General features: G+C 37.8%; 2 protein-coding genes and 1 long non-coding RNA gene across 7 annotated transcripts in view; 2 read left to right on the forward strand and 1 right to left on the reverse strand.

Annotated features, from left to right (window-relative positions):
• LOC102233216 (neurobeachin-like) overlaps nt 1-24963 on the reverse strand; it is a 225499-nt gene that overhangs the window by 49349 nt on the left and 151187 nt on the right. For all 5 annotated transcript variants that reach the window (XM_023351738.1, XM_023351736.1, XM_023351735.1 and 2 more), the window contains 2 exons: nt 24524-24670; nt 20170-20306 (listed from right to left, as the gene is read on the reverse strand). In XM_023351738.1, coding sequence (XP_023207506.1) covers nt 20170-20306; nt 24524-24670 — 284 coding nt within the window. The remainder of the gene's footprint in view (nt 1-20169; nt 20307-24523; nt 24671-24963) is intronic.
• LOC111612034 lies at nt 24-10131 on the forward strand. Its single transcript, XR_002754368.1, has 4 exons — nt 24-198; nt 4178-4367; nt 9413-9529; nt 9665-10131. It is a non-coding gene; the product is annotated as an uncharacterized LOC111612034 (long non-coding RNA).
• mab21l1 (mab-21 like 1) lies at nt 17275-19265 on the forward strand. Its single transcript, XM_005796808.2, has one exon. It carries the CDS (start codon nt 17671-17673, stop codon nt 18748-18750), a length of 1080 nt encoding a protein of 359 aa, XP_005796865.1. The 5' UTR covers nt 17275-17670; the 3' UTR covers nt 18751-19265.

Genomic DNA, 24963 nt, shown 5'->3' on the forward strand with positions numbered 1-24963 from the left:
TTCACACATGGCAATTTGGAGGATCAGCACACACCACGTATACTGTATTCAATGGCTGACCCAGGGCAAAATGGGCCAAATCTGTGAAGAGGTTGAGCAATCAGGGAATCCAAAAGGAAAAGAATGAAGCCTGGTAACAAAAAGAGCAGGGAAGAAACCCGAGTTAAGTGGAAGAACATTGAAGCCACAGAGAGTAAGGTGAGAAACATCACAAATGTAATATTATTTAAAAAGCATCGGCACTCAATTAAAGGTGTCAGTATGTTTTTCTGCATTTAAAAGAAATTTGAAAATTATTATGATGAAGTGATATGACATTGAATATGTTTATGTTTTGTACTTGAAATATGTTTTATTTTTATGTTAATAAGTCATGCACCTTTTATTTTACTCTATTCTTAGTGATCACATTGCTTTACATTTATGTTTAATTTGCAATGGTTAATTTGCTTTGTATTTACCTTATAGTCAAAATAGGCCCTACACACAGACACAGACTTACATTGTAAACCACTGAATATCTTCCAAGTACCGCCATTAGTACTCATAACACAATTTGAGAAGCATGGAGCTAAATGCCTCAATACACGTCACACTGTTGTGTACCTTGCATTTTTAAGCCAAGCTGCCACATGTTGAAAAGTTCTGCTGCAGAGCCAAATCATCTCTCACACACAATTTAAACCACATTGGGGTTCACCATTATGCCCAAAAGGTTTATATTTTAAACTATCCTGGCCAATGCCTTTAGTGCTCTGTCTGGGCTTCCTCCCATTAAGCTGGATTTCTCCAGTTGAGTTTCCAATCAGCAAACAGAAGGAGGAGATGTGAATGACCAACAGTCAGTCTCTGTGCTTATTGAGAATTATAGCTTGCCTGTAGTTTGGTAATGGAAGCAGAAAAAGTGAACGAAGCCAGTCAATCTGTGTTGCTCATGCTTCCATATATTGAGCTGGTTAAGTCAGAGCCAGAGGAATAAATAAAAATTTTTATTGCTACAAAGATGTCATGGCTCCTCTCCCCATGAGGTTGTATAAAGTCCACACAATTTCTGAAAGCTTCGTCGAGCTGATGTATTACACACGTCACGGGAAACATTAGCCACTGGGTGAAATCAGATCAAATTGCTCAAAAATTCAACAGAATTTACGCCTCCAGCAAACAATTTCTCAATAGCTAAGGATCCAAATTCTTTGTACAAAGCACAGTGTAGAACAAGGGACTCCTTTGAAACTAAGACAAATTACATTGAATGTACTGTAAGTCTGTTTACAAAGGATAATTAGACAACATAAGTAAAAATATTAAAGACAGTGTCCAAAGATTAGGTATTCAACTAACCACATGAAAAGCTTTCATGTTAGCAAAGATTTGAGGAAAACAACTCCAAATGTTACTGAAAAGAACTGAATCTTTCTGAGAAACTTAGTGGAAACAAAATGAAACAGTTACTAAATAATATTTTGCAAAGAAAGTTTGGTCTAGTTTTAATTTAAGGATTATGTCCTTTGAAAAAAAAATAGGACACCGTTGATGTTTTTCTGTTTTGTCAAACAACTCAGGTGTGCCCACGCACTGTGAATGAAAGTAATATGTGGCTGTTTAAATTCACAAAGCCATGCGGCGAAAAATCTTAACTGTGTGACCAAAGACATGCCCAAATCTGCACTTTTATTTACACTTTAATCCTTTTACACCCTGCAAAGATTTATAATGTATGACTAAACATCAAAGCTTTTTCTCATCTGATTCTCACTTAATGTGACAACTGTTGTGATGTGTAGAAATGAAAATATGTAAAAGATTTCCCCAGATTTCCACTTGGTTCCTCTCTGAAGGGCCGGTATCTCAACTTCAATAATGTAGCAGGCTCCTAATGCAGGTATTGGAGGAAAACAAGATACAGATTTGCATAATCAGTGTCACTATATATTTGGGTAGTTGCTGGAGTGTGGCAAGATGACACAGCTCGAGTGCTCTAGAAAGACCAGTGGGATAAAGGAGATGAATATGCATTAAATATACTGACAGTTCACTGCCCCAAATGTCCAGCCAGGTTTGTCAATAACATTCATGTCAAGGATAGTATTTCACGCACATTAGCAAACCCTGCAGCTCTGTCCTCAAAGCTGCCATGGTAGGACGGGTGGGAGGAGCGGTCCTAATATGCAATCACCTTAAAAAAATAAAGATTCTGTGGATGTAAGACATTAAAGTCCTAAAATATGCCTGAAAAAGAAATCCAAACAGGACTTAAACTTGGGTTTCTTGTTGATATGAAGTCTGGCATTAAGCTATGTGATTAAAAAAAGAAGAAATCCAAGAGGTGAGAAGAAGCAAAAAATGATTATAAAATAACTACAAAGTCTACAAAATGCACTTTTGTGTGTTCATTTATTTAGAGATTATATTTGGCTTATAAATAGCATATGAATGCACTGTATTTGCACTATAAATAAATGTCTTTTATAAACTTGCACAAAACTTTTGCATATTGACATGAACAATCAAACTGCAGATCGTATCTGTTTTAATTTCTACATAAGCATTAAAGACCAAAAACAATGTTACAAAAAAGTGTTTTTTTGTCAACTGATTTTAAAGTGTAAATGCAAACACTTTTCATATTTTGTCACATAAACTGTAATCTCTGACATCAATTTTATTGGATGTCACATTACAGACCAACAGAACATAATGCATAATTGCAAAGTGGAAGAAAAATTATACATAGTCTTCAAGATTTTTATAAATAAAGATCATAAAAGTGTGACCTGAATTTTTGTTTGTCTATTGGTACTCGCTAAATACAACAAAAGTGCAACCAACTGTCTACATAACTCAGTGAATTAATAAACAGAGCTTACCTATTGTAATTTAAGCTCAGTATGAAAACAGATGTTCTTTTAAAGTCTCAGAGATTTTCTAGAGGACATTATCAAAGAAACAACATTATAGAGACCAAGAAACAGCAGATGTTTTGGGTCAGGTTACAAAACAATATCAATTGTCAAAGAATATTTGACAATTTCATGGAGCACTGTTGAATTCAACTTTTCAATTTCATACTGAAATGGGCAAATAAGCTAATCAGAGTTATAGGAAGATGGATAGAGGTAAGTGCAAGACAATCCTGAAAGAAAACCTGTCTAGCACAGCAAAAGACTTGGACTGAGGCAGAGAGTCGCCCTGCATCAGGACAACGAACCTAATTATACAGCCAGAGCTACAACGTGATGCTTTAGATTAGAGAATATTTATTTGCTAGAGTGGTCCAATCAAAGTGCACTCCTAAATCCAATTGAGTATGTGTAGCAAGAATTGAAAATTAATGTTTATGTCCAATAAAACTGACCGTTAGCTATTTTGCAAGGTATTGTCAGACATTTTTCAGAATGTGCATTTTTAGGAAATAAAAGTTGTTCAGATGTGTGGAACAATTTTCAGATCTTTATTTGCAAAATAAAAGACATAACATACCGTTTTCACTTCACACATTTCATATATGTGTTGGTCTGTCAAGAGTTGTAGTAATAATGTGACAACAGTAAAAATTTGAAGCAGCACAAGGGGTAGTGTTTTTGCAAGACGTGTAGTCATACAAGAAAATTTTAAGTTTTAACCCTCTCTAAAAAACAACAATGCAAATAAAGTGCATGTGCTACTTTGTTCATTTCTGTTGCAGTACCAGTTGTCTTTTGCTTCTGACAAAAATGTTCAGAAAGTACATTTTAAAACTGTTTCAGAGCATAATTGCACCAAATTCAAGTGAAACCAAGCACCCTTTGCACAAGTGTTACAATACAAAACCTTTTTTTTAATAAAATTTCACATTTTTGTGGGCAAACCTGATTGAAAAATCAAACAAAAGAACTGACTAACAAACGACAATGTGGCAAAAATACATGTTAAGTACATCCCCCAGATAAACGGCTTGAGGATGCCATCTCCAAGCAGTTTTAGCGAAGGAATGCCATCATTTAGTGTTGAGGTTTGGGGGTTTTTTTTGCCAGAAAGCTTTTCCTAATGGGATACATTCAGCGACTTGTCAGCCTTAAGATGACTGAAATCTTCCTGGCCTGAGAACTAGCTTCCTCTTGCTGCTGCTAAAACTGCCAAGACGATCATTTTAAATCCCACTTTTTCTCTCTCTTTTTTTAACGTCATGTGTGGGCAGAATATGGGTTCAGAGCCAACGGACAGAGAAGGAGAGAAAGAATGAGATGAGGATGGAGAGGCAGAGAGGAGGAGAGGGCCAGAAAGAGCAAGTGGTTAGACGAGTAGGCCTGATGAGCAATGAGCGCCTCACTCGTCTTCAATTAATCTTGTCTCTCAACCTTTTGGTTGGACGCCTCTTTGGAACCAAGGTAATAATGACACCCTCATCCATTATCCTTTTTATCCTTGTTATTCAGAGGGAATTGCCTAATAACATGTTACAGATTTGTCCTCCTTCGTATAATTCTGTATGTCATTCGCAGTATATCATCAGGAAAACACACATCGCCCTTCCTACTGGGCACAGTTTGAGGATTATAGTGGGTGACACCTTCGGGATGCAGCCAGAATCTGAAGCATTTTTTTTTTCCACGCATAGAGTGGAATTACCCAGACTTATCTGTCACTGCCAAAAGCACAACAAGCCATTCAGGGCCAAAGGAAAGGTGGAACAGTTTCTTATCGGCTTCTCTGAAGAAGAGGGCTTGTAAATTTATGCTAATGAGAGCCTTTTGTCATACAGGCTCGCCCCTGTAGGCTGAACAGGGTTTGGTTTGGATGATAATCTGGTTGTTGAGTGCGCTAAATAATTTGCACTTTATCCTCATGTAATTATATGGCTGAAATCATTTTATTAATGCCAATGCTACCATCTAAGGAAGTGCCTTAACTGTGTCTGTGTTTCTTACCCTTGCATTCCTAGATGTCATACATCTGCCCTTGCATAAGACTGAGCAATGTGCATGTAATACTTGAGTTGTCATATGCTGTCCTTTACCATCTTTCATTAATAATAATTTTTTAAAAAAAGCAAATATGGCAACCAGAGGAAATAGCACATGCAAAACAGGTTAAGCACTTTAGTACTGCTAAAAAAAGATGGAAGATAATGGGAAAATAAAGTGAAGGGGTGTAAGAGCAGGATTTACTGCGCTTTTGAGGTCTCCCTTGTAGTCCAGTGGGACTCCAAGCCCTCTTGTGTGGCTGCCAAATCCAGCAGCTTCACACAAGCTGCTTGGTGTGCTGTAATTTGACTAATTACACTGGATTAAAGCATATTAATGCAAGCTGTTTTCTCCAGGGTCACTGACCCAACGAGTATGTGCATTGTTGGTTTCCACAATGTTAATTTAAAAGCATACAAAGAAAATATGCTTTTCCTGACAGAAACAAATCTCTATATATTTCACAGCAGCATTCATAGCCATCAGTACTACATGTTGTGATAAAATATTTTGCCTTTGTTTCCACTCTTCAGAGTAGCTTTATAAATGTCCAGCTTTAGAGGTTCTGATTTTCTTTAATTCAGTTAAACATATGGGAAGATGTCAATGTGTTAATAAATAGGCAAAAACATTTTAAAATTTTGAAATATTTCTTATACATTGTGACTTTAAGTGATAATTATAAGCCCTGGAGATGAAGGTGATCTTGACAATGAGTGTCTCTGTGTAAGGCTTTTATTTTGAAGCAAGAGGAAAAGCAAATCTTGAGTTGCCATGTTGTGTTGTTAGGGTCGACTAAAAGACTGTTCACCTGGACTTGCTGGAAACATTTAGTTATATTAGCATTGAAAGTGCCACCACCTCTCTAATCTTTTGTTTATAAGTATTTGGGGTACAAAAAAAAACAATGAAAAAAGTTACAAAAATAGTAATGACCATAAAGTTAAAACTTGCTTTCTTTAGGCACCAAACTGAAGGCTCAGTGTGAGCTGCATTCTAATTCAATCACAATATGTCAATAAATCACTAAACAGTATAGAAAATTCTATACTGAACTGATATTCTTCAGAATAAGTTTGTTTAAAAATTATTCTGGTTGTAGTGATGTGAAAAGTCAAATTATACACTTTTTTCTTCTACATCAGGAGTCTTAGAATTAGGTAAGCATAAGCTGAATTATTCTGCCTTCTTTAACTGTGTTTCTGTGAAAGTTTTACTCTTTTTTGTGTAAATAAAAATGTGGATCCAAAAATTACGTAAAAATCGTTCATTCCATCTTGTAAACACGATTTTGTACATGATCTTCCCTCATAAGGTGAATGTGTGGTTAGACCCCTTAAAAAGAAATAGGTGAAATGAGGCATAGCATATGTGTGTTTTAACAAGAACTCTCAAAGTTGCACTAAATGAATTTGAATGTCGCAGAATGGAGAGGTGGCTTCAGTGTTGCATTCCTTTGCCTTGAACACAGTGTAACAATAGTCCTAAACCAGGCTTTATAAAGACAGAATACCAAAGAGGCTTACTGCCTTAGTTTCATGAAACATTTAGGCAAAAGTTCCAAAGGCTAAGGATGATAAAAGAAGGTAAGCCTGAAAATGGGCTCTGGGATCCAGAGCCCTTATTGTACAGAAGTCACATCAAATTAATACTGAGGGCCATTTGCAGCCTTTCTTCTCTTGAGCTTTTCAGAACGGATTAAGCTATGAAAACTCAAAAATTACTAAAGCACCTATTAGGCATTATGCTCACCCTTTCTTCTTTTTCTCTTTGAAAGTCATTGAACGTGCTTCACATCACTCGCACCACTATTCATGCTGTTTCTATACTTTAAAGAGACCCAGTCTAAGAAATATGTCCTGCAAGATGCATCGTTTTATCAGCATTACAAGAAACCCTTTCTAAGCACGGAAACCACTGGGTAAACACATTTTATACTTTTAAAAGACTGAAATGTCTCATTGTTTTATCTTAAGAGTGGCAATATGCTGACACACAAGTGAAAGTCCTTCATTACCAGAGTTGTTTTCCTCACTCAATACCGCTTCAAAGAAATGCAGGGGGCACATAAATTGTAATTACGATTCTTAACAGGATTCAAGAGCGCCAAAACGATAGCACTTGCGAACCAGGTTGTGTGGAGTTAAATGGCTGTCAGATGCTGAAAGTGGAGCAGCATGTGAACAAACTCACAAAGGCTTCATGGGTTCCTTTCTTGGACCCCCCTACCCACTTTCCTTCCAACAGCAGGATTAAAGCGCAAATATATAGCTTTTGTGCACGTTTACACACACTCATGCCCGGATGATAGTTACCCTGTTACACAAGTGTTCATTTTAGTGGTCAAGAATAAAAACAGTGCTCACTGTTGAGTGTTCTGATTGCAAAAGGGAAATAGAGACACATCCATTTTTATATTGTGATTAAAAAATAAAGACTATTCTAAAAGAAGTTTTAACCAAAATACATAAAAAAATGAATGAGACAACACCAATGCAGCTTAAAGGTAACACAAGGGAGTCAGGAGGGCAAAGATCAGGTAATTGCTACCACCTGAGAAGCCAATGTCCAGTTATCCAGCATCCTGGCCTTGAGATTTACAGGAAGTCATGATGTCAGTGTTTCAAAGTTTTAAAACAAAAAAATTCTATAATACCAATGGCTTCATTTATGGAAATGACAGAGAAATATGTGCAGTTCAAAGGGAAAACAATTATCTGTTGTAAATTTGCCAGGTGTCAGCCAGGGTTTAAAGACTATAACAAGTTAGTGGATTTTAGCATTTGTAGCCCTTTTCGGTCTAACACAGTAAATTAGTCAGTTTTCCACAACTTTACCCATAACAACATGACTCCTTAATGAAACACAGCCTGATACCTTAAAACAGGTATATTAATATTAGATATGAAGAGTGCTGAATTAGAGGCACAGACTTTATTTGCTCAAAGTCAGCCCTTGAAAACAAGTTTTAACAAGGCAATTTTCACAGGCAGAGTTCAATTAAGAGTGATTTATCACTTCAAACGGATGTGCTCCTGTAGGAATATTAGGCGAAGAGAAGCCAGTGTGAGCAATGTGACGATTCTCAGGAAGACTGAGAGGCGCAATAAGGTCACAGAATTATCTGTGGAGCATATTATACAGAAGCACACTGACAGAGCATTTACAACCAGCTCACAACACTTTGCCCAAACATTTTCAAACACCACAACAAGGCAAAAGACCCTTCAATACATATCGAAGTGCACAGCCTTTCCATCTGGACCTCTAAGACATTCAACCCTGTCATTTCTCCCAGTCTCACTCTAAAAGAAACCAATATAGAGCGTGAAGTCCCTATGCACGACCCTTATTAAACTTCTAATTGGATTGAAAGCTAAAAGGGGGGGGATACACATTATTCATTCAGTCAAGATTTTCTTTTACATCCCTCCCAATAGTTTGCCTCCTCAACAATAACATTCAAAATCATGTCAGTGAATACCAAAAAAAAAAAAAAAAAAAACTGGAACCAGATTTTTCAAAGATGGGAGTGTGGACAAACCCTTTTTCACCTTTTCATTTAAGGAAAAGGGACTATTTGATTTTCACAGGGTGCCTGTGACAGGCTGAAACAAAGCCTGGCGCTAACCATTGTAAAGCCTTTCACTGCTGTAATGGTTTTAAAACGGCTACAAGCAGGGTCCTTTTCAGTAGTGACCAGGCTTCCCACTTCTCCTCATCTTATCTAAAGCAAACTGTGCTTTAGGCGGCAACTCTTGTTTCTGAGGACAAGCAAATGAAGCACCAAGTTCACTTATAACCAAAGTCTGAAAGCATTAGTCCTCAGAAGTTCCCAACACATTTACACTGATTATAGAGAATAAATACTTCCATAACGCCAACATTCATCAAGTTAATTATAAAAAACAGCATAATGATGATAATTACAATAATATCTCATTAAAAAAAAGCAATAAGAGGCAGGGGAGAATTAATAGCAGACAGGTGTACAACACACCGCAATTACTGAACCTGAAATTAGTTCACTGCCTCAAGGCAAACAGAAAGGAAAGTGAAGGGTTGGCGTGCGTGTGTGGGGGTCTGCGTGTGTGTGTGTGTGTGGGTTTTGGGGGGGCTGGTTTCAGGGCTGTGAGCAGGACTGATAGAGAGAGGCTCACTGACAAAAAAGGAATTGAAATGAGCAAACAAAAATGTCTTAAATGTGTAAATTAGAGAGAAAAATAAGAGGGAAAAGCTGCTTTTCCCTGCAGACTGGTGCCTTAGATGAGAAGGGAGCAGCGAAACGTGATCAAGGGGAGCCGTGGAGCGGTGCGGCAGACGTCAAGATGAGCACTCAGCCAGCGAGTGGCAGCTTCTCCTTTTCCAGTCAATCATTCATTACAGAGCCAAGTACTGTGGAGGAGTGCCTCCTCTTTTTGACCTATCATATTACTGCCTCTGTAAACTCCTAATCCTCCCTTCGTTAGATGGTGTCAACAGCCGACATGCTCTCACCCTGCTGCCGAACTCCCCGCTCAGACAGATCCAAAGCCCTGCCAAGACCACAGAACTGACGCTAATAAAATCATTTGAAATTTAACAAGGTAGAACGGCACAACTTCATCCGTTTCTGCGCTGCTTTCATCCACCTTTTTGGCATATTTTTTCTTAATCATTAAGAAAATATTCCAGAAACTCTTTTCATAATAACTTAACAACTTCTCTTTTTTTTCCCCCAGCGCCAGTTTCAGGCCCAGTTCACTGAGAACCACCAGGAAAGTCATGACATTCACTCTTGAATGTTTCATCGGCTGGCCTGGGAGGCCTGTTTTATATGCCTTCAGGCTGTTCATGAGCAGGAGGAAGCCTGGAGGCAGGAACCTGCACATCAGCACTTCTCTGCCCATCATGACTCTTTCATGGGGACCCAGTCTCCTGAAATTCTCTAATAGAGCCCAGTGAGATGACAACTATAATGAGTCCAACAGATGAAAGCCCAGCAGGACAAAGCAACATTCAGATCCATCTCCACACAAACACTTCGGAGCAACAGTCTGAGGCTCCCAGTGTGAGTGTTTTATTTAGGTAAACAAAAACACTGGATTTAGAGTGATGGAACCAAAGGAAGCATCTGTATTTTGGCAGAACTTCAAAAAGTATATGTGGACATGCTTAAAATGTCAGCAGAAAACAATTGAATAAAAGATATTTGATATGCTGGCTTTCCCGGTGAATTGTGAGACCATCATGAGGAGGTTATTTTACCTCTTCATGATTTCATACCTTTATAGATTTAGTCAACTTGTTTGTAAGTTTTTTTAGTGTATAAAATTGAGCACTCTGACATGATACATTAAACATTAAATATTAGCCTAAGACAGCAATTCCACCCACCAGGGGAGATTTTATACCCAACATGTTAAAGTAATTTTCTATAATCTATTCAAGGTCTGCTGTGAAAAAATGTGACTATGTGACTGTAGTAACTAATATCTAGCAGCAGTAGCTTAATACAGTTAAATCTGTTGCAATAATTTGTAATATTTCATAGAAGTGAACAAATCAAATAAAATCAGAACCAAACTAAATGTCAACTAGGGTGCAACAAATTAGAGGTACAAATTGGTGAAAGTGCTAATTTATCTTGAGCCTTTACCGTTACTTATTCAGAATCAAAAACAGTCAAGTTTGTCCAAACAAGCAGGACATTTTACTTCAATTGTGCTTTGCTCTCAGAAAAGATATTTAAAATATAAACATATAACTTGTTCGTCGTAAGAAAAAGTTTGGTTAAATGACTGTTGATAGATTTTATGAAAAGTTTATTGAAGTTACTTTGGTTTAATTAGGAGTCCTAATCAATCATATTTTATAGGAGTGGAAGCAAAAAGGGATAAATGTCAGCCCAGTGGTTAGAAATTGGGAAATAATTAGGAAATTGGCAAATAGGTGAACTGACAGAGCACGATACATTATTTTTATTTTTAAATGATTTACACTGAACAACCAATGATCACAACTCTACATGCATTTATTAAGCTGGAACAATATTAAAATTTTTTGTTTGTTTGTTTGTTTTAACAGGGTCATAATATTAGTTTACTGTTACTGGGGGGTTGATAGGCAATATGAAATGGCAGCTCTAATTTAAACTGGTTTAAAATATGAGATTGCCTCAAAAAACTTCTGTTAGCGTACGTATCCCATAGCTAACGTAACTGTTAGCTATGGGATATGTTTATAAACTTCCTATCTGAATGACTTACAGCCGCTTTTATGATCTGAGCTGATCCTAGAGCATCTGACCCTAATGGGAACATTTATGTAAATTTATGTGATAAAGTTTGTCACACTTACCACATAACACGGCTTGAAGACTGATAATTACCATAAAAAAATGAGCAATTGGCACCATACCCCGCGTGTCCCACTTTTTAGGTGAGAATGATGGAAATAAGGTGGGCTGGATATGATTGTGACACATACTCTGTCTGCACTCCACAATGTGTGGCTCTGTTAGTAACGGGCTAATATTCAGCACAGCTCACCACAAGCAGAACTAATGAAAGTAGACAAAATGTCTCTGCTGCCATCTTTGTCTAGCATCCGCTCAGGGTGAGCCTTCCTCTTTCCCTCCTCTCCTTTTCACCTCCCCTCTCTCCCCTCCACTTTTGAAGGGAGGGTGACAGCAGCATAAAATGGTGGTGAGCAAATGTGGCTTCCATGTGACAGCAGTGGTGGGGGAGACAGGCCAGACTGTGGCCAGCGCAATCAGCTGTGTATGGCTGTTGCTTTGAACAAGTTGGATGGTCGCCATGGGAAGACCAGGGCAAAGCTTATGAGACGCTAGTGGCTACAAACAAAAGCAGCTCACTATCAAATGGAAAACAAGCCACTAACTCCTGCTGAAAACTAGATGTTAAATACAGTAAACATGAACTTTATGGAGGAGTATTGCTTTCTGACTTCTTTGCTGTCATATTAACATGGTAAGTTATGTTTTCCTAAAAACAAGAAGCTAATTCATACTAGTCAGGACAATCTTGGCTAGAACTTGTAATTTAGCACTTTAAAAATGATCATAACAAGATCGTATATAACAAAAGGTAGACACTTAAATAACCTTTAAAGTTCCCAATGCTGGCAAAAAGGAACGACTCCCTTCATCCAGCAATTAAGAGTTAAGCCATTCAGGGTGTTATTAGTTAACCCTAACCTCAGACGATGATGAAGCAGGGGCGTAAATCACACAGTGAAACAAGACAGACTCCAGCGATTCATTAATGGAAATGATCTGTCAATATGCTGGAGTCAATTCACACGTGTCAGCTGGGCTCAGCTCACAATGGCCCAGCCAACTTATGAACTCCCCGCACCACTCCAGCGAGTCCATAAAACAACTGGCAACGCCGTTGGGGAGCACCCTGAGACACCACCCCGTTGCAAAGACCACCAGATGACACAGATGGGGCAAAACCAAACAAAGACGAGACTCCCTTTGTACAGAGAGGGACCCCTTTCAAAAGCCATTCATGCAACAAATTGGGGAAAGCTGGCCATGAAGCACTCCGGGTTTGCTCTTTTATTAGCATGAACCTTACGTCACAGTAAGTGAAATCAGATTTATGGCCTTTGTTACAAAGCAGTTTAATGAAAAAAAGTTAATAACAGTTTGGTTCTGTTACCCAAAATATGATTGCTTTCTAGAGGCGCCTATATAGGTTTCTAAAAGCATGTATATCTATTCATCTCATCAGTAAATTCCTCTAAAGGGTTTAAAAAGTGATAAAATATCTTTGGTTCATTTTTTTGTGTTGGACTGACATTTACAGACGCAGTGATTTCTTACAGACCTAAACACCATTGAGATACTGTACCTTACAGGCATTGTTGCCGAACTGTGGCTTTGAACAGCATCAAGCTGTTTTATTTTTAAAGTAATCTCTCCAGTTGTAGAGGTTTACTTCCATGTAGGTCAATAAAAAATGTGCACACAAGCTTTTGCTTGTTAAGCCCCTTGCATTTTCCTTTCTCCTCCTGTCTCAGCTGCACTCTCACACTGCTGCAGCAATCTGCATAGAGAGACATTTGTCATCATTAGCCCTGCACTGACAGTTGGCACCCCGCACCTCAGATCTCCAAGACTGGCAATTATGAACCCTTCATTCCTTATTTAGGCAACATCACCTACTTTTGTTGCAGATTTTCCCCCAAAAAAACATTTTATTACTGACTGCGCAAATGTTAACAATAAACTCCAAATTCTTTTATTTGCTTTGTTGCCTTAATAAACTCCCAATGTTAGATCAAGTCAGATGCAGGTAAGAAATGTGTTCGATCGACCTGAGAATTGAAATTATTCATCAGGAATAAGTGCTGCAGAGAGGTCTGAATATGAGCATCAAGGGGTCAGTGGGCAGATGATTACAGCGCCCACTTTTACATGGCAGACATTTTGAAATTAAGATGAATCACTTTGCAATTGTTTGGTTGCTTTCAGCGATGAGAATTGTAAAAACCTTGAAAAAGAACACAAACTGTAACATTAAATATTACAACAAGGGAAGTAAATAAATAGAATAATTCTCACAAAATCATCAAGATCATTTTAAACCTAAAAACAAGAAACCTCACACTGCAGGCGAAACAAAATAAAAATGCAGAGCTAAATGTTGTAATAATAGAAAAGTTGAAAGGCAGCAACATTAACCTCAATGGGATTTTTCCACCCTGTGCAGAAGCTGCTTTAAATGCCAAGTTCTTCTTTCTTTTGTGTGATGGCTCCAAATATTTTCTGGATTGTTACATTGACAAACAATACAAAATTGTACTCATGCTAAATTCATGCAAATGCATGCATGTAATCTATCACCAGGCTGACAAGCGTACCATATTGCAGAGAGGAGGGGTAAAGGGTCAAATGAAAATTAGACAATCAATTAAGTTTTAAATGTATTTAATAAAACGGCTCTTTTGTTCATTTCTTTAATAAAAAATAAAATTATAAAATGGATTTTTTTTGCTGAAGCAAGTTTTAGAAGAGTGCCTATTAAGGTGAATACTGAGAGAACTTCCAGTTAAGTGGCATCAGGAAACTGGCTTCCTGACTTACACAAGTGAGTTTGCAAATACACAACAGCAGAGAAGGAAATAAATGAATGGGCAAAATCTGAAGGGGGTCCCCATTGAGGCTCCAGGCTCAAAAATTAGCTGGCCTCCTACAGAGATACCATATTGCATGGAATAATAATGCTCTATTAATAAAATTCTCTCTGACAATCTCATAAACACAATTACAGACAATTGTGTCAAAGGTAGAAATCCCACGAGTACATTATTTTTCACAGCTTGAATCTCAGTAGTGTCACATCTCTAAATTGCCTACTTTTTAAGTTTGATTTATTCAGAAATATATTTTAGATTTTTTGTAATCCATTTGGACTAATCTTCACATTAGCTTCGTAGCTCTGGTGAATGTTCTTAAGTGCCTTGAGAGAACCACAGCAGTTTAATGGAAAAACATGGGAAGGACATTATTTGTTCTTCTGTAATAGGATTAATAAAATTACAAAAGATCATCTGTAATGGATATTTTTAAGATTGCCGAGGAGATGACTTAATCCGGAGAATTAGTTAAAATCTGTTACAGCAGAGCATTACTGACATTGCTGTTGGATAGTGTTGTTACAGAGGAGACAAATTAAGGATGTCCTCCAAATATTCATTTTGATACAATTTTGTCTAATTAATATAGATTAATCCCAAGAGGCAGTGGGTCATATTGGTTAATTTCACCAGTTAATATATACCCTTCAGCAATGATCTTATTGTATATTACTGCTCAGCAGTAGAAAACACAATATTAAAAGTCCAGGTAGTCATCATCAGAAGGCATTTAAGTCATAAGACAAAGAACTTTTCCATTTCCTCGCTCATAGACCTACTTGAAGAAAATAGAAAAACAGAGAGACAGGCTGCACAAGTGCAGAGCAATGCTCCAAAAACAAAGAGGCCTTCAAAACAGTGTCACATGGCCAGGAAGTAGAAGTCATTGTATTGATTTACACAATCGTGCGTGCATTTTGCTGGTTCAGAAGCAGAAGTGCACTAATATCACAATCCCATTTATCAAACCAGGGAGCCCCCAAAAGCCTGGCAGGACAGGACACAGAGCAAAAAAGACTGCAGCGTTGTAATGGTATGAGTAAGAAGACATGAATGTCCGGGGCCAGACTTGACAACTCGAGTCATGGGACTGTGGAGCAGGTTGAGTTGCACTGGGAACCGTGCAGCCACATGGTTCAGATTAAGAGGCGATAATCTCAATGAAAATCCCCCCTCCAACCCACCCCACACTTCTATCACACATATGGATGGTCAAAGGCTGAGGTATAAATTCAAGAGGTGCAACTTGACTCTGAGGTATCCGACTTAGAGCATGATAGTCTGGGAAGTGAGACCAGTCTGGTTTCAATAAAAGCCAAGTACCTGCTGAGCTACAGACAGAGGAAAAGACTATTAAAGCCAGATAGAGGAACTGGATTTTAGCTACCTCTCCCTGCATGGAAGCCTTCCCTCTGTATCCTAAATAAATGCTGCCCATATATGTCAGTAAAAGTTGAAATGTATGACTGTGAAATTTAATTTGTCCTAAATGTGATACAGTTGAAGAAATAAGATGCATTATCACATTACAAAAAAAATAAAAAGCTATAACCTCTGGCATATCACACAATTAGATTTCATACTGCAAATCTGTAATTTCTGCCCGGTAACAGTGTAAAATTACAACTGCACTTGCCAAACAGCTACTAGCAATGTGCTCATGACAGGCTGCGATGATAATGGGAGTCACCTATCTATCAAGGTCCTTCCTCACACACCACACCTCTCCTCAGCCGCATCCATGTGGGTAGAGCAGAGGCTGAGCAGCAGTGGATTGCCCTCATAATGTCTGCTTGTGTGCAGCTCTGACGAGGGCAGAGATGGGTGTAAGTGCCTTCGTGTTCCTTATCTGATCTATGCAGCAGCATCATCTTTTTGAAGTCCTCTTCAAAGCATGAACAGTACACTGTGAGATGGTGTGTCAGTGCACTGATGAGAGCCAGGGAAGGCATCTCTTCAATTTAGTGTAAGTGCAGATACAGAGCGTCCTCATGGTGAATCACTGGGTACTTATTAAAATATTCAGCCATGCAACCGTTAAATGCTAGAATTACTGCTAAACTTGCTTCATTGTTTCAAAACTGCCTAATAATAAATTATATATATATATATATATATATATATATATATATATATATATATATATATATATATATATATAGTCCTTCAATTTTGCAATGAAATGCTCACAATAAATAAAGATTTCATTTAGTTTCAAATAGTTTCTCAGCAAACTATTTGAAACTAAATGAAATTTAAATTTAACTAAATGAAATCTAAATGTAATCTTTATTTATTATTATTTTTCATTATTTGAAATAATATTTTTCTCATGCTACTAAAATCTGATCATTTAAAAAAAATATATATTAAAATTACAAATTTCCTTTTTAGTAAATAAAATTGTAACTGTGCAAAATACAGTTGCATGTTAATACAGACACACTCCTTCTCATTGAACACCACAAAAAAAGAAATCGGTCTCATGAATACGCTCTTTTAAACAAAACGTAAGTGTTTTAAAAACATTCAAAAAAAGCGAAAAAAAAAGATCATCAAAGATAGATATAAATTCAGCGGCTTAAAGCAAAAATTATAAAATCCCGTTTTTCCCTAGCCTGTTTGATAAATTACTAAATCATTAAGAAGAAATAAATATAAACTACAAAAACACTTTTGCTTCTAGTGCTTAAATCATTTAAGAGGGAATAAAACTTATAGTGAATACTTAATTTTTGAAAAACGTATTTTTAAGGCCACATACTTTAGAATAATCTTACTTATTATATTTAGCCACAATTCCTTCAGTGAAAAAAATTTAATTCGTACACGGCTGAAAATTAAAAGATTTTTTTTTTTAAATGCATTAATAATTTTGTTAGCGGTATTAAAAAACCTCAGCACATCCCCTTTATTTTTTAATACAGACGTTTGAAAAAACCGGATGAATGTCGGACTAGTAAAATAAATGAATAAATAAATAATAGTAATATCGATCAATCCAAACGTGCAGGTGTTCGACCGACCCCCGCTTTAAAATCAGCAATGTACTGTTTTTCATTTGTATATAGGCTAACAGTCGGGGATTAATTTGTTTCCCATAAACTGCTGTGACGCTTTGGAAAGCGATTGGCCATCCTGATCTCAACTCCTCCCTCATCATAAAGAGTGTGCGTGTGTGTCTCCTTGTTGTAAAACACAGCAACGCCAGCCATCTGCGTCGAGAGGGCACACTGCACTCAGCGCAATTACGCGGACTCCAAACTGGCACGGCGGTCAGAGCAAAAAAGAGACATTTTCCCGCTATTGACCGAAGTGCAAATGGACTTTAAATCACGTCATTCGGATCATTTTGAGAACTTGTTTTGAGCACTTCAATGCAGTTTACGGCACAGCAGCTGTGACTGTTATGTTTATCACGCATGTGCTCTGAGCACGTCGCCATTTAATAAACTGACTTTTTTTTTTCTTTTTAGATTGCTTTCCTTCTTCTCTAAAATTGGCTCCCGTACAAACAGCCGCGTTGGATCCCTCGGCTTACTGCGAGACTCCGGTGTATAACCCGGATCTCTGCCCTAATATGATAGCCGCCCAGGCAAAGTTGGTGTATCACCTCAACAAATACTACAACGAGAAATGTCAATCTCGGAAGGCGGCCATCTCCAAGACCATCCGCGAGGTGTGCAAGGTGGTGTCGGATGTGCTGAAGGAGGTGGAGGTGCAGGAGCCGCGCTTCATCAGCTCCCTCAGCGAGATGGATAACCGCTTCGAAGGACTGGAGGTCATCTCTCCCACCGAGTTTGAGGTCGTCCTCTATCTGAATCAGATGGGAGTATTCAACTTCGTAGATGACGGCTCTCTGCCGGGCTGCGCCGTCCTCAAGCTCAGCGACGGCCGCAAGAGAAGCATGTCTCTGTGGGTCGAGTTCATCACCGCCTCCGGCTACCTCTCTGCGCGCAAGATCCGGTCGAGATTTCAGACGCTGGTGGCCCAGGCTGTGGATAAATGCAGCTATAGAGATGTTGTGAAAATGGTCGCTGACACGAGCGAGGTAAAGCTGCGCATAAGAGACAGATACGTTGTCCAAATAACGCCTGCTTTCAAGTGCACTGGCATCTGGCCGCGAAGCGCTGCGCACTGGCCTCTGCCGCACATACCCTGGCCGGGACCCAACCGAGTTGCAGAAGTCAAGGCGGAGGGTTTCAATTTGCTATCCAAAGAATGCTACTCGCTGAACGGCAAGCAGAGCTCGGCAGAGAGCGACGCCTGGGTGTTGCAGTTCGCCGAGGCCGAGAACCGGCTCCTCCTGGGCGGGTGCAGGAAGAAATGCTTGTCGGTCCTCAAGGCGTTGCGAGACCGTCACCTGGAGCTGCCGGGACAGCCTCTGAACAACTACCACATGAAAACTTTGGTTTCCTACGAGTGTGAGAAACATCCCCGGGAGTCGGACTGGGATGAAAACTGCCTGGGCGATCGCCTGAACGGGATACTATTGCAGCTTATTTCGTGTTTGCAGTGCAGGAGGTGCCCGCATTATTTTCTGCCTAATTTAGACCTGTTTCAAGGAAAACCGCACTCGGCTCTAGAGAACGCGGCCAAACAGACTTGGCGACTGGCAAGAGAAATACTGACCAACCCCAAAAGCTTGGAGAAACTCTGAGGTAACACAAAAGAAAAGAAATATATATATGTTGATTTACTTCCTTTTAAAAAATGTGTTAGAGGTCTAAAGAGCTCATAAACGGACGGAGGAAATTTTGCCAAACAGTTGTTGTGAAATGTGAGTTTCTGTTAAAATATTTTTGGCCCAGCTTTTTTCACTACGGTCTTTCTTTTCTAACAGTATCGATTGTAATTATTCCTGTTCATCTTTGGAGGTGTTACTAGACTTTTCAGAAGCAAGTTCAAAGTATTGTCAGTTAATCCGGAAGGCCACAAAAGATCTTTTTTTATTATTATTCTTTTTTTTTTTCGCACCACACGACGGATAAAATCCAACATTTTCCCAAATGCTTTAGAATACAACCCCATAACAAACTATGAATAAATAAAAAAAAAACAACAACACATCTGTACATTTTATTATACTGTAAATACATTCATAGATTGTGAATCAAGTGATCTGAGATTGTGAATGTTGTTCTGTGACAAGTAAATAGGATCCACCTGTTTAAATCTGAACTTTTTTCTTTATCTGCTAGAAACGTTTTTAATTTATTCTTGCATCAGTGGTAGTCTGACTCACCTGTTTCAATGGACATTTTCTATTTTTTTTAAGAGTTTACATTTTGATGGTAAGCGTGCGACATTTGTTACATCTAAAACATTCCATCGCGTTACTTGAATGATTATTTAAAAGTACTCGAGTTGTTTTTCCTTCATCATCCTTATAGGCCAACGTGATTTAGAAAAAAGAAAAAAGAAAATGATAGCCTATATATAGTATATATATATATATATATATATATATATTACAGTTTAATTCGAAAAAAATGCACTTGAAATACACTGGATTATAACATCTGTGATCTGTTTTTATTATTATTATTATTATTATTTCTGTCTTTGATCTAATTTAAAGAGATAATAAAAGGAGCTGTTTCATATACTTGTGTCCCCCACTTTTTTAAAAAAAAAACTGCCAACTGAACGGTAGCGTAGAAGGCCTGATGCAAAAGCATAATGACGTGCGATTAATATTTAACCATTTATTAAAAATAAATATGAATAGTGTGGAAAAATTTACAATACATACAAAAATTGTAATATCTGTAAACCCGTGTATGTTTTCTCTTAAAAGCAAACCTTTTAAATAATAAACCACAACTGGCTTAAAATATACTCTTGATAAGTTATCCGAGGAATAACATAGTAATTGCACAAATTAAAAGCGCACGCAAACCAAAAAAGTAAAAATAATAATAATAATAAAAAAAAAACCCACACAAACTCGGATTTTTCTCTGCAAAACAGAATATCGTCAAAACGGCGAATAAATAATCAAGTGCAGCAGGATGTTTGTTTCCTTTACAGGAACAACAACAGGAAGCCTTCCGCCCGCTCCGTGCAGGTTACTTACCTTCGGGTCGACCCGTTTGAAGGCAGGGTCATCCTCGTCCACCTCAAAGTAGATCTCAGAGGTGGTGATGGACAGAGTTCCGCGGGCGACCAGGACAGGGGCGACAAGCTGGGCCGAGCTGCTCAGGACCACCGGACCTGGGGAGGGTGAAATAGGACGGACACATGGGGACATTACCGGGATAATATTTCTATTTAGATTATGAAGGAACCTTAATTTCACAGGACGGCGGATTCAGTCCCGTTATCGACCTGTAGAGCATCTTTAAAAATTGTGATGGCGCTTTTTTGTTAGCATTCTGATTGGACACCCGCTATATTTACAAAAAAAAGTTTAAATAAAAATGAGAGAAAATATTTAGATTTTTTAGTCTTATAGAATCAGTGCTTTGTTTTTGTCCCTATAGAAGATTTGCTCGATAGCGATGCGGAAAATGTGCAATTCAGCGTTGTTTAAAACCAAAACGTAATTGTTTTTGTTAAAATCTGTTTTTAAGAACTAATTAAAAATAAAATGCTTATCAAGAAAAGCGTTGCCACTGAGTAGAAAGGTCTAGTTTCTAATTCTTCACGATAGTGTGTTTTTGAAGAGAGAAAATGAAGGCTATTAATTAAAACGGCAAATCTTTGAATGTGTCTCAGTGAGGTAAAGTAACACAGCACAAGCAAAGTCCTAGAGAATGATTTCAGGAGCAAATGATCACCCATTAGGCCGGATTCTGAACACGGTGGGCTGATAGTGATCGCATTTTCTTATTTCAGTTCCCCCTCTTCCTCCTTCATGTTGTCAGATCAGTGTCGCTGTAGAGCCCCGTTCCAGTGATTTGTCTGCTCTCAAGCGAAAGCCCTCGAAAATCGGGATATTTATCGATCCCTTAAACTCCAAAGAGCCACTTTAATGTCTCGTCAATCTTAATCTGCGTTCCTCAGCCAATTATGGGAGATAGGGTTACAGAAATACAAGTGGATTTCGGTTGGAGCTCCCAGAGCGTCCCTTCATCGCTCTTGCAGGCTGCACAGTAAAACCATCCTCCCCTGGATACGTGTATATTTTTTCCTTCTCAGCATTGCTCGGCTCCATTAACGTTGATCCTATCTGCTGATGCTATCAGAGCAAATATTACACAGTGCTTACAAGCTTCACATAGGTAACCAATAACCTCGAGCTCTTTTAGCTGCATTTGCAGCATTATTTACAGGAGATTACGAGTCACTGTCAGACTTAAGTGAAACATATCCTCCCATTTCTTTGCATTTCCTAATTTTATTTTATTTTGGTTTAACAGCAATAAACGTTGAGGTCTTTAATGTCATCCAAGTCCCCAAAGTATAATGAAAAAAAGACATAACACTTCTGCGCAAGGCATTGTAATCTGTCCCAAAAGAGCCACACCAAGAGAAACACACTGCAGCCTGAAGCATTAAGTATCTATTGCTCATCGGCAGAAGAGGATTATGAAGTAATCCCCTGAGGGATTCTCATAATTAGGCTATAACATTAAATGTTTACATAAGAATGATAAAATTAAGGGCAAGTTACATGGGGTGAAGGATCTGTAAAGCCCATAAACTGTTGGGGCTTTTTTATTAAATGAAAAATAAAACATGCCTCAAACAAACTCGGAGAAAGCCTAATACCAGTGAGGTGGACATTTGGGAGAAGTGTTTAGAGGAAGAGTTTAATCTTAGCTACTATTTACAGAAGATAATGCAGTGTTTGACTAATGTTTGTGTAAAAGGAAGGTGGGCTACTTGCACAGATTTTAAACAGTTTGCAGAAACACAATTTGCAAATAATAATAAAAAACAACATTTTGCACTTCTCTGGCATACAGAGTTGATCTATTAAGAAATGTGGATTTATTTTACTCTTTTATAAACACGTCACCACTCGAGTGATCTTTATTTCGAATGGGGTCTTAAACCAGATACAAAAAAGGCAAAATTAAAGCAAAACAAAACGGTTGTGGCGGCTAAGCCACACTTGGTGGTGTGCTAACAAGCTTCCGGTATACTGGCAGAAGAGTCATAACAATAGACTACTCCTTAACGTGAGGAATGGTCTGACCGGATACTCGTTTTCTCTCACACACACACACGTCTGTTTTACTCAGTTCTGGATAAATATGTGTAAACAAAAGAAATTCATTTAATGCCAGCTTGAGCACAGGCAGCGTTTAAAGTGTTTGTGGGGGAGAAAAACTAATCATAGGTTGAGTAGCCACAACTGCCTGAGCTCATGAGTGCAAGCGCCGCCCCTTTGGCAGCAGCAGCAGGCACTGACCCAGCGGCTGGCAGGAGGAGGACTGTTGTTGACAAGGACCTAGTCCCAGATCTCTCATTAAGACTGGTCATGCCTGGGATTATATACGCAGGACAAACTCAGATCGTTCATCTGAAAAGCATAATCTCACTGTTGCAGCACACTGAAGTCCCCCTATCGACAAAAACAAGAACTTAACATGAACTTAGCATAGAAAAGAAATCCCAGCTAATAATCTTAGCTTAGTACGCACGTTCTAAACATATTACAACTATCAAACTCAACAATGCTGCGTTTACAAGGTCACATGTAGTTTTCCCCGGAGAAAAGCTGCTCGTTGTGTACTAGTCTCTGCTATGTGCTTTAGATTGGCCGATGAAGGGTTCATCTGACAGACATGAAGCATTTGGCTGCCTGCTGGCCCTGGGTCAGAGAGGAGGGGTTAGTCTCATCTGTGAGATCTTAAAGGGATTTGGCCGCTCATAAGCGCCCTGCTTCGGTTTAAATTCACACATCAAAATATTAGCACCACATGGCTTTGAAACATATTTTTAATAATCAACGTTTACTCTCTTTCTAACAAATAATGCAAACCTGGAATATAACATTTGTTTATGAATAGCATTTGCAAAATATGTACATCTACAATTCAAAGTTCTACTAAAGAGAAACTCATTAAATTAAAAATATCCACCAACAGTCTACTAGAAGAGGAATGTAAATCTATAAAGAACAATTTATCTTAATCTTAGGAAAATAAGATTTTTTGCTGACGTAAGCAAACAAATGTATATGACCACAGTTTTCATGTGAATGGAGAATTATTTGTGCTTTCATTCTGTTGCGAAACTTCTATGCAGATATTGCATAAAAATAGGGAAACTGCTAAAACTCCCTTATATATATATATATATATATATATATATATATATATATATAAAATTTCATGATTACCTCGCTTAAAGTCAAAGCATGTATATGCTTAACTTACAGAACTGTTGAAGGAAATAAACAAGTAGAAAATTGCACAAGTTGTATAAGTGACTGCCTGTGTAACACAAACTTTCAAAGCTAATTTAGGATATATTAAGAATAAACTGAGAAGGATCGTAGTTCTGAAGATTAGAGGCTTGTTTTACTGGAGGATACCTTACATTACAGCTGGTTCAAATATCATTTCAGACGATCCATCTAAAAAATATATACTGTATATATATTATTATACTATTATTTAAGTAAGCGTAAAATGAGTTTAGCAGGATATTCTAACTTCATAATTAAATATAAATCATTTTCAATTGTGTCCGCCATTATAGCGGTAATAACATTAGGTCCAGGCTGATGTTTAGATAAGCATAAACAACCCTCTTTTCAGATCCATTTCATGACTTTCTCCTCTAAAAAAGTCCAAACAGAAACAGACCACTGTTGGTTTATTATCATTTAGATACTGATTTATGTTTGCTAAGCTTGATTCTTGCGAGAAAGAAAAAATGGTCTTGAGCATGAAAGAGCCAATGAGGTGTAAAGCATATGTCAAAAGTCAGCAAAATGGTCCAGTGGTAAAACTCAAACTTCAAACACTGCACATGACGGTGCATCTCAGTAAGCTGGAATATGTATTCTGATCAGGCTCAATTGTGGGATTAAAATACTCTTTGAAGTCATTTTAAGCAGGTATTTAACACACTTTTCACTAAACCAAATTATTGTATTAAATGTGTTTATTCGTTATCCGATAATATTTTAAACTAATAAACTAAATGTAGTTTCATTTGCTTTAAAACTGACATTACCATCATTACGATTTGAAAACATCAGTCTGATCTACGTAAATACTGTTTCACTTAGTGACTTACTGAAAGAAATAATATTTCCAGTAATATTCTAATTTATTGAGATGCACCTGGACAAATAAGAAAACATGATGTTTCATGACAATCTTCTGTGATGATGTTTCACTGTGGACAACAATGAGCATGCATAGTTAAAATACAACATCAACAATGCAATCAATTAATGCAAAGTGATTAAATAAATAGAAAAAAAAGGAGGTGCAGTAATGTCTGGGGTATTTGAAATGTTGATGTACCGCCAACGTTGTCCATCTCCTTTTCATGGAGCAGGCTGACATTATCGTCTTCTCCATCCAGGACCAGTTCTGTTTCTGGGTTCTGACTGGCCAAAGTTGGGCTCCGGAAAACTAGCTTGGACTTCACGACCTTTTCTTCCTTTAAGGCTGTAAAAAAAACAAAAACAAACGAGACATCTCGAAATGTAATCTGCCATCTCCGAAATACTAATATGGTTGGGTCAGAAGATTGGACTTATATGCATTATATTTTTATCAATATGAAAGAGCAACTAATGTATAATCACCCGAATCTTTTCACATTCTAGGTAGATATAATAAGTAAAAGTATGAAATAAAAGTTTATGTTGGAAAATAGACTAGTACTAACCAATAATATTTTAGCTGATTTTACTTGTCAACATAAGAACTAAGTAGAGACAGATATGGAAAAGCTTTAT

The sequence above is a fragment of the Xiphophorus maculatus genome, chromosome 18 (assembly GCF_002775205.1).
Source record: "Xiphophorus maculatus strain JP 163 A chromosome 18, X_maculatus-5.0-male, whole genome shotgun sequence".
Taxonomy (NCBI): domain Eukaryota; kingdom Metazoa; phylum Chordata; class Actinopteri; order Cyprinodontiformes; family Poeciliidae; genus Xiphophorus; species Xiphophorus maculatus.

Excerpts from the sequence above, each read along its gene's own strand:
- mab21l1 (XM_005796808.2), top strand. The coding sequence starts at position 17,671 with ATGATAGCCGCCCAGGCAAAGTTGGTGTATCACCTCAACAAATACTAC.